At 36.6% G+C, this 13,694-nt stretch overlaps 4 protein-coding genes across 4 annotated transcripts; 1 reads left to right on the forward strand and 3 right to left on the reverse strand.

Moving 5' to 3' along the window:
- On the reverse strand, nucleotides 1-841 carry LOC137735041 (21 kDa protein-like). Its single transcript, XM_068474400.1, has one exon. It carries the CDS (start codon nucleotides 823-825, stop codon nucleotides 226-228), a length of 600 nt encoding a protein of 199 aa, XP_068330501.1. The 5' UTR covers nucleotides 826-841; the 3' UTR covers nucleotides 1-225.
- Nucleotides 842-1,776: 935 nt separating this feature from the next.
- On the reverse strand, nucleotides 1,777-2,647 carry LOC137735040 (21 kDa protein-like). Its single transcript, XM_068474399.1, has one exon. It carries the CDS (start codon nucleotides 2,596-2,598, stop codon nucleotides 1,990-1,992), a length of 609 nt encoding a protein of 202 aa, XP_068330500.1. The 5' UTR covers nucleotides 2,599-2,647; the 3' UTR covers nucleotides 1,777-1,989.
- Nucleotides 2,648-8,704: 6,057 nt separating this feature from the next.
- On the forward strand, nucleotides 8,705-9,331 carry LOC137734503 (pectinesterase inhibitor 4-like). The gene has a single exon (XM_068473754.1). The coding sequence runs from the start codon at nucleotides 8,705-8,707 to the stop codon at nucleotides 9,329-9,331; it is 627 nt and encodes a 208-aa protein (XP_068329855.1).
- A 2,838-nt stretch (nucleotides 9,332-12,169) lies between these two features.
- Nucleotides 12,170-13,044, reverse strand: LOC137735042 (21 kDa protein-like). Its single transcript, XM_068474402.1, has one exon. It carries the CDS (start codon nucleotides 12,898-12,900, stop codon nucleotides 12,316-12,318), a length of 585 nt encoding a protein of 194 aa, XP_068330503.1. The 5' UTR covers nucleotides 12,901-13,044; the 3' UTR covers nucleotides 12,170-12,315.
- Between the last annotated feature and the right edge of the window lie 650 nt (nucleotides 13,045-13,694).

A 13,694-nucleotide genomic window follows, 5' to 3' on the forward strand; every position in this document is an offset into this window, starting at 1 on the left:
TACAGAGATTTAATCCTTCTCTCAAATTTATTTATACCAATACAATACCAATTTCTTAACACTTCTAGAGACCCATGCGTACATTCACAAAGAAGAATCACACGTACAATTCGAATTTAGCAACTTATAACACAGTTTATTCTCGCACAATATACTGCCAGCATCTAATTAATTCTTTAAAAAATTATCTTAAGTACGGTAGGGTAAACTGGCTAGTTGATTAATTTAACCATGAACTGAGGCGTATCTGTCGATCAAAGCCAAAGCATTGCTAGTCAATTGTGCAATCTTGACAATCCTGCCCCCCACAGTAGTCTTCAACTTCCCATTCATCCCATTTTCCTCAAACCCATCAGAGCAGGTGGTCTCATCCGTCAAAGCCGCACTGACCCAAGTTTGTACATCACTTATCATAAGCTGAAAATCAGAGTTTTTAAAGCTTCCCATCCCAGCTATAGACCTCTTAAGCTCATAAACCGAATCACTTAACTCTTCGACACAGTCCCTCATAGCTTCTACTTCTTTGGGCTCCATTCCATGGCTGTGGGAGAGCTTTGACATCATGGTAGAGGTTGATTTGGCAGAGGCAAGCGTCACGTTAAGGGCTGCGCATGCCATAAGTTTAGGGCTTGTTTGGATTGCACCAGCATGGCTTGAAAGAGAAGCAAGGCAAAGCTTTGGGTAGGTTGTTGCACTGCAAGATGTTTTCATGAATTCATTGTTGGTTTTTTGTGCATCGTTTCTAGCTACTGAGGGTGAAGAGAATATGCAGCAAGTAAAAGAAAGTGTTAAGAGAAAAGATGTGACAAAAGATGATGATGCCATCTCCTTTTTGTGTGAAGAGAGATTAGGGAGGGAATGGTGCCAATTTATAGAACTAATTTTAAAAATAAAATAATAGTGATGATAATAATAAAAATGTACGTGATCATTCTAGCCGTCCAAAAAGGAACATGGTAAAAAAAATTTGGGGCCTGAAGCTGGAAATACTTATGTTTTTCTTTGAATAATTATACAGAGACTAAATTCTTTTAAAATTAAATTTCTAAACTAAATGATATATCATAAATTATTTAGTTTTCAAATTTAATTTAAAATTTTGATCTCCCTAGCATTTTCCCTTTTATTTTTAAGTTAACAATCGATTTTCTTATCTTCACCAAGAACACACAGTTATAAAAACAGGACATGGTTAAACAAAATTGTGGCTTTAATAAAATTTTACCCGAGTAAAACTACATGGGAAAAAATCCGGTGAAGAAAAAACAGTTAACCCTTGCCAACTCAATTACTCAATTATAATAATAGGGAATTGACATTCCAAAATTTTCATTTTGCACTCTAAACTTTTCATATTTAAAAATAACAAATATACTTATAAGAAGTGTAAAATAAGATTTGAAAAAAAAGAAAAAAGAATACCAGTTCCCTAATATTATCATCGGATATACACCTTACGAGCCAAGGTACGTGGTCCGACGTTTTCCAATAAGAAAATCCCATTACAACTCTCTCTCTCTCTCTCTTCCATTTCAAAAAATCATTCAAAACATCCATTTTAATGGTTTCATCATCCTTTGCAATTGTTCTTTAATGTTACGTAGCATTAAGTAGTACCAAAAAATGAATAGATGAGATAAAAAAAATGATCTAATAATTGTAAAAATTTGCTTATGGCTAAAACACCCTTAATGCTAAGTACTACGTAGCATTAAAATCACACACCATTCTTTAACCAAACAGCATCTAAAACTTTATTGAATTATTGAAAAATTAAGCTTTTTTATATACAGTTTCAAGACCAACTTCTCAATATATACTATTGTGCTTGGTTGCTTACAGAACCACACGTACATTTACCTAAAAGGAGAGCCACACTTGCAATTCAAGTGTACGTAGCAAATTTAGAACACAGTTTCTTATTAAACAATATAATATTGCATGCACCTAATTCTTCAAAAATTATCTTAAGTAGAGCAGTTGATATGTTTAACCATGAACTGAGGCATATCTATTGACCAAAGCCAAGGAATTGCTAGTCAATTGTGCGATGTTCACAATTCTGCCCCTCACGACAGTCTTCAAATTGCCATTCATCAAATTTCCACCAAACCCATCAGAGCAAGTGGTCTCATCCGTCAAAGCAGCACTAACCCAAGTTTGCACATCACTTATCATGAGCTGAAAATCCGAGTTACTGAAGTTGCCCATCTCAGCTATGGACCTTTGAATCGCATCAACCGAATCACTTAACTCTTCGACGCAGTCCCTCATGGCTCCGACTTCTCTAGGCTTCATGCCATGGCTTTGGGAGAGTTTCAACATCATGATAGAGGTTGATTTGGCGGAGGCAAGCGTCACGGTGAGGGCTTCGCTGGCCATAAGTTTCGGGCTTGTTTGGATTGCATTTGCATGGCTTGAGAGGGAAGTAAGGCAAAGTTTTCGGTAGATTGTTGCACTGCAAGATGTTTTCAAGAATTCACTATTGGTTTTTTGTGCAAGGTCTCTAGCTGCTGAGGTTGAAGAGAATATGTCGCAACTAATGAAAAATGCTATGAGAAAAGATGCGACAAAATGGCTAGAAGATAAGGATGCCATCTCTTTTGTGTCTTTGAATTCTAGAGGCAGTGGAGTAATAGTGAAGAGAGTAGGAAGGGAATAACACTAATTTATAGAACCATTTTGAAAATAAAAAATTTTGAAATAATAATGATAATAATAATAAAAATTCAAATGGATAATTTTAGCAGTCCAAAAAGGCACACGAAAACATAATTTTTGGGGCCCAAAAGCTGGAGATACATCTGTTTGCAAGATGGTTTTTTTGGTTTCTTCCTCATCTACCTGCTGCAATTTGGTCAATTTGGGTCTAAACTCGAAAGCAATGTGAAACAAAAGAGCCTTACTCGGACTTATCTAAATCATTGTAAATTTGTAATCTATCGATCCCAACTTGATTGGCAAGTGAAGACATTCAACTTATGCGTAATTTGCATCTGTCTTTCAGTCGACATGTATTCAAATTATACAATTAAATCTCTCCTTTAATTTAACGTGGCACTTCCAAAAGGAATTTAATGCATGGAAGGGCCCATATGGATAATGACAGCAGCTGAAGATTTTTATGATAGAGTAGAGGTTAGGATCTGGTGACACATGTTTTTTAGTACATCAGTCATAGATTATTTTTTTCAAAAAATTAAACGAATCTAAAATCATTAAGATATTCATTTTCAGTTTACAAAATAGAAGAATACGGTTCTATGTACAAATAAACACTAAGTTTAATCCAACGGTCATATGGTTTTAGATTTGAGTGATTTTTGGTAAACATAATCATTGAGGAAAGACCTAAAAGATAGACTGTTCGGATCATTAATAACTTAATACATTAAGAAATGTGACTACGAAAATATATGTCAAAAGCTCGTGTTCCCAAATTCTAATTCTATATATAAATATCACAAATGTTGTAACTTAGCTGTGGCTAGCCTTGATTTAATGTTGTAACTTTGTTGTGACTTAGGTGCATTGTAAGTCGCTTTCTATACTGTTTGTAAAAGAATTAAAAACACAGTTTTACCTAATTTTCATGGTTTTAAGATCATGATACAGCACACATCATAGTGCAACCCAGTAACAGCTTATAGCTTCTTTGTAATTATATTTAGATTTCGAGTCTTACATTTATGCTTTGCATATTTATCGTATTTTGTTTAATTCAACTATTATTATAATAATCCAGTGATTTATGTGCATGAATATCATACCTTTCTCAAAACAAAACAAAAAATACTTAATTATAGATGATGTGTCATGTGATAAATCGTTGTTTTATTATAATAGTGGAGATTTAACAAAATGCTAATAAATGCGTAAAACCTAAATATAACCTACTTGGAATCCATTATATGTATATATTTTTTTCGTGTGAAGGGGATCCATTATATTTAGGGAATTTTAACAAAACACTCCTGGTATTGTTCACTTTTAACAAAAAAACCACATTTATACATTTCATTGATACTATTCACTATACCTTTAAAAAGAATTATTTATTTATTTATTAAAAGTGAAATTTTTTTGAACTTTTCGTTAGTTTTCTTTTATATTTAACCTCAACAGTTACAAGTGAATTTTGTAAACAATATTTAACAAAAAGGTGCAGCATCACCACCAAACATGAGATATTTTTCCCCAATACACCAAGTGTAATAATGCAATTAGTTAAAAACTTGAACAAAAAAAAAATTACAACCAATTATATTACGGCACTTGGTGTACATGCTGTGTTCCAGCACGTTGAAAAACTTCTCCCAAAACATATAAGGGAATTGTTATTAGCACTCCAAAAATCTCATTTGGCACTTTAAACTTTCCATAATTAGAAAGAAAAATACACTTGTGAGGAGTGTAAAATAAGACTTTTAGAGTGATAATAACAATTCCCAACATATAATTGAGTAGACTCTTGTACCCATAATAGCAAACTTAATAAAAGGTGGAATGGATCTTCTCCAGATCCCTTTCCATCAAATCCACCTAATTCGGGATTCGGACATTTGGATTTTGATCAAATGGCTACAGTTATTATAATTTTTAAAAGGGCTCCTGACCCGGATTCCGGACTAAGTGAATTTGATGAAAAAGGATCCGGATCCCTTTCCATAATAGGTGATCTTATTCCAAAGCAAATTTAGAATAGGCAAAGTTCTTGAAAAAATTGATCATGCACATTCAACGAGGGAAATAAAGAAAGATACGTACAGGTCATTCATTTGTATTCTTAGTTGTGCCTAAGTGTACTGAAAAACAAAAGTGACTCCAACTTCTGATCCATATGAAAAAACATCCTGATGAGAAGGATATCATTTCGATCAGGCTTTAACAACAGTCAAAATATAGAAAATCATAAAAAAGTATAGCATTACAAAAATAAGACTTTAAAATATAAATTCATTTAATTATCTCAATATAAGACACATGCATTGTGGAAACTTAATTGTATGGTAATACTAATCCACACGAAAATCATGGTGTTGTGAAGTGGGAATATTAATTAATTTTTGTGCCCTCTTTCAAAATGGCCCAAGAAACAACACTCACTGGAAATTTTCTCAAGACCATATTTTTCCAAGGCAGAAAAGCTAAAATCGTGAAAAAGAGGAGGGTAAACTTGATATTTAAAAAGTTGCCAGGGACCTCTACGTCAAGAAGTTTATGTTTATTTTTGGCTGCATAAACTTCTTATCCTTCTTCTTGGTACAATTGAGGAAATCGAACCATGAATTTATCCTAATCTTAACGAGAAATCTAATAATTAACGATGATCATTACATTAATGAAAAAAAAAAATAAAACACAAATCCTTGCTTTCTTCCATAAATCATGTGATTGAGAAGTTAACATTAACAGGTAGACTTGATTGGTTGCTTTGCTCATTGATCGAGGTGGATGCTTCATAATCCAATTTTAATTGATCAGTTGCTTATGCCGATGAGCGACCGCATCCACAAGCTCCTCCACACCAACCGCCCGTCGTCCCGCATCGTTTCGCGCTACTCTATAATGCATTGCATGCAGACTCCATGTGCCATGCGCGCACGTTCTTCTTTTAGGGTTTTGACTTTGCTCTTTATATACGGTCCTGTATGATGCGTACGTGTCCACATGTGAATCTTGTGATACATCGCATACAGCAACCTTCAACCTCACGCGAGCGGCGGCAAGTGAAGATTAATGAAGAGCCGGCTGCCTGCCTCTAGAAACAGAATCGTCCTTTTAGTTGCGGAAAAGGATCCTGGCCGGATCTTTTTGTTAGGGATCCCAAGATCGTGGTCGTTCATCGTAATTCGTGCGGTTAAAAATCATTTGAAATTTAAAATTAAATACAAATGGTACCTAACGAAAACTGACCGCACGATGTATGATAAACGATCACGATCACGTAATTCCCAGAATTTCCAGGAAAAGAATATGGCGAGGATCCTTTTCCTTTAGTAGCAAATGCAAATTATATTCCTTTCAATAAAAACTTAACTCCTCTCAAAACATATGTCCACCCTCAACATTTTATTTCTTAGCTTATTTGGCACGTTGCTATTCGTTCCATTGGGGTATTGATTGGTTTTGGTTTGACATGATTCATGATGAGTTTGTAATTGTAAATTCTTGTGATGTTTTTTTTTGCGTGTGTGACCTCTTGATTATATTCAACATGTTTTTATTATGTACATTTTTTATAATTTCTTATAGATTCTATATTACCTCAAAAATAAAATTCATGTAGAACACTAATATAAGGCTCATCGTATTTGTCAACAATAGATTTTGTTAGATTATATGTTAGATTAGTCACCAACGGGGTTTAAACCATGTCATCATGCAAGGGCTCGACACCTTTCCACCACTATGGTAAAGGGCCACTTGCAAATGCACTTTTAAATTACCAAACATGTCTCTGTAGGAGTTTTGAGTAGAAATCTCATTCTATCTCATTGTCCCACATTGGTCATATTTCTCACTTTATAACACTTTGTACCTCTTACCAAAGTGATTAGAAAGATGGATCATGGAGAGCAAGATTGGGCTGGTTTGGGCTTTGAGTGTGATAATTAATATATAATTTATTAATTTCAGATTTTAATTATATATGCTTTATATCAACGGACTCATCTTTTTGGATGAAGTTTGAAGATGACGAAATAACACCAAGAGTTACACACCCCTCTGGCAGATGCCTCCCAGAAATGCATCCCAAATTTATTCTTGTTGCAAATAGCCATATATACATTATATATACAATATTCATTTGCATTGCATTTTAGTAAACAGAAAACTACATCTTTCCCTCTGAAAAACCAAAACCTTCTTACTGAGAGAACCACAATTATATTCGCCAGAAGTCAATTTTCTGGTGCTGAGATATTAACTTAGATCGTTCAATCCTAGTGAAGCAAATGTTTATTGAACTACAAGGACATATTTGTCACAACTCGGCCCGGGCCCCACCATAACCCGGGCTCGACTCCACCGTAGCACAATATTGTCCGCTTTGGGCCCCGACCACGCCTTCACGGTTTTGTTTCTGGGAACTCACACGAGAACTTCCCAGTGGGTCACCTATCCTGGGATTGCTCTCTCGCAAACTCGCTTAACTTCGGACTTCCTACAGAACCTGAAGCCAGTGAGCTCCCAAAAAGCCTCGTGCTAGGTAGAGATGAGAATATACATATAAGGCTTACAAGATCCATTCCTCTGGGCAATGTGGGATGTTACAATCCACCCCTCTTAGGGGCCCGACGTCCTCGTCGGCATACTTCCGACCAGGGATTGGCTTTGATACCAAATTGTCGGCCCGGGCCCCCACCACAACCCGGGCTCGACTCCACTATAACATGATATTGTCCGCTTTGGGCCCCGACCACGCCCTCACGGTTTTGTTTCTGGGAACTCACACGAGAACTTCCCAGTGGGTCACCCATCCTGGGATTGCTCTCTCGCAAACTTGCTTAACTTCGGAGTTCCTACGAAACCCGAAGCCAATGAGCTCCCAAAAGGCCTCGTGCTAGGTAGAGATAAGAATATACATATAAAACTTACATGATCCACTCCCCTGGACAATGTGGGATGTTACAATCCACCCCCCTTAGGGGCCCGACGTCCTCGTCGACACACTTCCGGCCAGGGATTGGATCTGATACCAAATTGTCACATCCCAACCCGGGCCCCTACCACAACCCGGGCTCGACTCCATCGTAGCACGATATTGTCCGCTTTAGGCCCCGACCACGCCCTCACGATTTTGTTTATGGGAACTCACACAAGAACTTCCTAATGGATCACCCATCCTGGGATTGCTCTCGCGCAAACTCGCTTAACTTCGGAGTTCGTACGGAACCCGAAGCCAGTGAGCTCCCAAAGGATCTCGTGCTAGGTAGAGATGGGAATATACATATAAGGCTTACATGATCCACTCCCCTGGGCGATGTAGGATGTTACATATTAGAGATGAAATTCTATTTCAAAGACATTGTTGTACGCAAGCCTCGATCATCATTTTTATCTGTTTAACATTAATTTTGTTTTGTTCATACTCTCTCAATATACTTAGTTGCAATTATTGTTTATTAGCATATTCAAATTTATTTATGTGTGTGTGTGTGTGTGTGTGTGTGTATTATCATTGATTGATTGATTGTTTATTATTATCCAACCGTCTCTAACCATGATTGAAAAAAATAGATAAACTACAAATGTTTCTGGATCCAAAAGAATAATGGAAGTGTTTTTGTAAAAGAATGACATCCTATGTTGCTCTTTCATGAAGCTATTACCTTCTTATAAACAAATTGATGTGCTTTCCTCATTGTTATTGTTTATATGTTTTTCACTATATTGTTAGCTCTTTATATTCTACTTTTTTTAATCTGCTGGGTCTAGCGCACGAACTAAAATTTACCCTCAAGCTAGCGAATGAGCATGTCCCATGATCCCATCTCATCGATTGCTTGTATTTTATTAAAAAAAAAAAATAGGGGCCATAGTTTGGATTTTTAAGATGGCTAGCCTGGACTTCATTTATTTTTATTTTTATTTTCAAGAAGCTTGGAGTTTCGAAGTCACCTGAGAGGTGCCTATAAGTTGGTATTGGCATCCTATCACACACAGACACACACAAACCCATCAATCCAAGACAACAAAAATGGGTGCTCAAATTTTCAAAAGCCCAACTTCAAATTCACACCATGCTCTCACATTTCTTCTCCCAGCTGTTCTCTTATTGATCACCATCACAAACATGCAAACAACTGTGGCAACCTCCTCTTCCTCTCAAACCTACAAAACCTACGTCAAAACGGCCTGCAATTCAACCACATACCCACTCATTTGCTACAAATCCCTCTCCTCGTACGCTTCCAAAATCAAATCCAACCCTCGAAAGCTTTGTATCTATGCCCTCTCTGTGACCCTAACAGCTTCGAAAAATGCCTCTTCCGTAGTGTCAAAGCAGTCTAAGAAGGCAGGACTAACCCCAACGGAGAAAGTGGTCATCAACGATTGCTTAGAAAATATTAAGGAATCCATCGACGAGCTCAAAGATTCATTGACTTCAATGAAGAATTTGGGGGTCACGGGTGGGGACGTGCAAGCGCAATTAGATGATATAAAGACTTGGGTCAGTGCTGTCCTCACAGATGACGCTACTTGCACTGATGAATTCGATGATGTGAAGGTAAGCACGGCGATTAAGACCGCCATCAAGAACAGCATTGTGACTGCTGCTAGGTTAGCTAGCAATGCTCTGTCGCTCATCGACAAACTCAGCTAGTAGTGCAGTTAATTAACATACCCTTTTATTTCCTCGACTGTATCTATTTTCTTTTTGATATTGAACTTTAAATTGCTGGTGCGTAGTTTATAGATTTTTACAATTTATGTTGTGGTTGTTTATGTAACTAAAAGTTGTTTGAAATGATTTTTCTGTAATTTGCTGGAAAAGTGATGTCTGTTGTACTTTTTTTTTTTAATTTTTTTTTTTTAATCAAATTATTGTACTATTATTTGAGGAATTTGATTTTTGAGCAACAAATAAGCTAAGCTGCACGTTGAAGATCCAATCTCATGATCCGTAATAATTCTCGATCGATGAAACTTTTAGCTGTCTTATACAATTTTTATCCGGTATATGCGAACTTCCGATGTGTGTTCCCAGAAAAAAGAAACAGAATGAACTGATTTAATTAACAGGCATTTCGAACAGACATGAATACATCATTTATAGGATAACTTCCGTCTTGAACGTTATTTGACGTTTTTATATGGTATCCGCAATTTTCCCATTCCAATTCCCATGTGAGTTTCACAATGATGAATGAATGAAGATTCCAAGCATGCATGGTTAATGCTTTATTATGATTTAAGGAAAAGATTTTCACACATTTTTTTATTTTTCATGAACATCCTTGTTTATTTCTAACCTTTGAACGAAGAAAGCAAAGAAAAATTAAAAGACATAAATAAACAGATTTGTACATGAGCAGAACAAGGGGGCAAAACTCATTTCCCTATTTCAAATATGAATTTGCCGTGCGTGCCAGTTGTTACAATGAACGGATGGTTATTACCCAATTCAAACTTCCTAATGTACAAATAGGGACGTTTTGATATAGACGCCTCGTTTTTAAATGTCATAGACTAAACATCTATACCTTTTGCAAATTTGATTAAACATTTTCCCTACAATTTTGATACTTTATTTTTATTTCATTAGAAGAAACAAAAACCATCTTCCTAAAAATAAAGGTCACTAGAGATATATGGTCTTGGTCGATGGTCTTCTTAAAAGAAACAAAAACCAAGCTTGGAAGTTACAACTAATGTTAAATTTATTATAAGAAGGAGATGGTTCGAAAGTACTGCAATAATTCACTGAGAAGGGAGTTTCCAACCCAAGATGTATCGGTAAATACTCAACACCATATCCACTAAGATATTGAACCAAATGATACATCCAACATTATGTTAGAAAGTATATTACATGGCTAATTTTGTTACAATATAAGAAATTGAACCATCTTCCATTCCTATTCTAATTCTAAACAAAGAAATGCTAAGGAAACTCTCTCAAAGTGTGACTCTCTATGCACTCTCTGTCACCTCACACTTTAACGTCTATTCTCATGCGAACATATAAAACATTGTGCAAAAAACATAAAAACATAAGGTAGCAGAGAGTCCATAGAGAGTCCTACTTTTAAAAGAATCTCCCCAACATTTCTCTTCTAAACATTACCTTACGCTCACTTCATTATTTCCTCACATGGGGTAACTTTAAAACCTTGATCAGTGAGTCAGCACTCTTTATTTGCAGTCAAATTTAGTGTGTCCCGAATAAAAAATGGACTTACACATATATAGATCGATTGAGAACATGATAACATTAAGGAGCTTCTAGAGCATCTTGAATCATGACCTAACAAGCTCTTATATATCTAAATTGAAATTTGAATAAACAGCACTAAAACTCAACTCTAACCATTGACTAAGTACTATCTCGCCAAACTATCTAGCCCCCCTCATCGTGAAATTTGTTGCAAATATTAGTTCACTCATTCCACATCACCTTCCCAAACTTGGCGTTTCTCATTAACAAGAAGAACATGAGTTAATGTTCCTTTGTTAGATCAATGTATTCCTCTATGTATTCATATTTAAATCTCGCTCTTCATATTAACTGAAATAAAGTTAGAATATGAAAGAGAATATACAAAAAAAAAAATTTCAAATCAAATATTAAGAAGGGAAAAAATGGTGGCCACAATCATGATTGGTGGCATTAATATATAGTGCATATAGTTTAATATCTTAGTGGATATGGTGTTGGGTTCTATTTATGCGTCCCATATTTAAATACATACTAAGAAGTACTAACAGTCCATAGTTCACTAGTTATCTCCTCTTTCACGTGGTCTTCAGCCTTGACTCTTGTTCACAATCAAAGGCCAACGAGAATCCTCGGCAGTCGGCTGTTGCCAATCGTCGCTCTCACTTGCCAGCGTTCTTACGTGCCCACTCACGTGCTTACCGCCACAGGCGAGTCCCCACAACCACTCCCCCTCACCCCCACCACCCCCCCCCCCCCCCCACCTCTTCTCCCTTCCTCTCTCTCTGTGTCTGCTCCCTCCCTTTAACATTTTCACACTTATCCTATTTAATTTCTTTTCCTGCTCACTCTCTACATGGTCCTCATTCAATTATTGTTTTACATCACGACATAACGTACTCATGAGTTGGAAATAATTGTGTAGCCAATGCTCGACTTAATTGTAGTTTTTACCGAAACAAAAGAAGAATTATTGCATGTTTGGGAACATAGTCTAGTGTTAAAAAATTATTGAATGTTAATATTTCTTGATATTATACTTCATCTTCTATTCATATTATAACAAATTGAACTGATTATACCGTATTGTATTTCAGTTTTTATCCCCCTCAATCAAGGATCTCATTTGTCAATTAAAAAAGGTAAAACGATTAAATCCAAATTACCCCTTTAATCAAGGATCTCATTACTAATTTAAGCTCCAAAACAGGTTTAATTAAGTTCCAAAAGATAGAGATTTACCAATCACCAAAAAACAGCCAACATAGCTTCACATATGGGAGATTCAGAACACTTGAGCATATACTATATGCCTCATATCTATATAACATACTGAATATACCAACTATACATCAAAACCAAACAACATCATCAAAACAGTTCTCAGAAAACCAAACCAAAAACAAAATAAGCAAAAACTCAGCAGCTCATCAGTGCTTGCCCGCAAACCGGTTGCACAAGGAGAGTGCATTACTAGTGCACTGAGCAACATTAAGCACCTGAGCTCTAACGGCCGACTTGATCTTTCCGTTCAATGTCTTCCCGGAGAACCCATCAAGACACGTGTTATCATCAGTCAAAGCAGCACTGACCCAAGTCTCCACGTTGCTCATGTGCCACAAGAAATCCTGACCCTTGGATTTCCCCATGTTCTTCAGCTCCTGTACGGACTTGCTCAGCCTATCCACGGTGTCCCCTATCTCCTCCATGCAGTCCTTGATGGCTCCGTACTCCCTGGATTTTAGTCCCTTAAACTTGGCCAACTTGGTCACGAATGTTTTGGCGCTCTGTGCTTTTGTTAGGCTGACGGACAAGGCGGCCTGGGCCAGCCGGCGGGGGTTTTGTTTGATTGAACTGGCGTAGGAAGAGAGGGATTTGACGCAGACTTCTGGGTAGGTGGTTGCGCTGCATGAGTCGCTGATGAAGTTCGTAGGAGTTGTGGTGGATGAAGATTTGGCTGTGGAAACAAAGTAGACAATGGGGAGAAGAAGCAAGATAATTGAGGCTTTAGCCATTGAAGAAAGTTGGAGTTGGAGTGGGACTGGATATGGGAAAGGTTGAGATCTGTGAATGGGAGATGACTCAGATGAGTGTGAGGGGATGCGTACTTATAGAGATATGATTTCCGCACGGTATCTTTCTTTGGTGTATAGGAACGTGAAAGGGCAAAGATAAATGTGTAGATAAATGGCTTATGATTTTATATGTATCTTTGCCAATTTCATAGAAATTTAGGCACATGATCCCAGTCTGTAATTTTCAACCTCATATAAGTACCTAATGTTTTGTCCACCGACGTGACACAGTTTCTACTTTTATAGAGGTTAGTGCTATTCACACACTAATTTTTACTTCTCACATATATTTATCAATTTTTGATAATTGGATCAATGAATTGAAGAATATCACTGACAAAAAATTTACAAAGATATGTAAGAGATAAAAATAGTTGTATGAATAACATTTTCCCAATACAATTCCAGCAAGGTTTGCTAGTTAAGTGGGATCCACATATTACTTGGGAGGTATTGACACACAATCCAGCACATCATAACAGCTTTCTGTTTGCTTAGTGTAACTAATTGTTGTCTTAATATAATTAGTTATACTTGATTAGGTGCTAATTATGATTAGCAGGTGTGTGTATATATATATACATACACACACAGTTGTAAAGACTCATTTATTCAATGAAACAGAATCTTTCATAAATCTCATATGGTATCAAATTTGTCACTCTCAGGATCATGAAGCCAATGACTGCTTTGAACGCATGAATCATGCGTTTGCTGGGAAAATTCCACCAGCT

This window comes from Pyrus communis, chromosome 5, assembly GCF_963583255.1.
Source record: "Pyrus communis chromosome 5, drPyrComm1.1, whole genome shotgun sequence".
Taxonomy (NCBI): Eukaryota; Viridiplantae; Streptophyta; class Magnoliopsida; order Rosales; family Rosaceae; genus Pyrus; species Pyrus communis.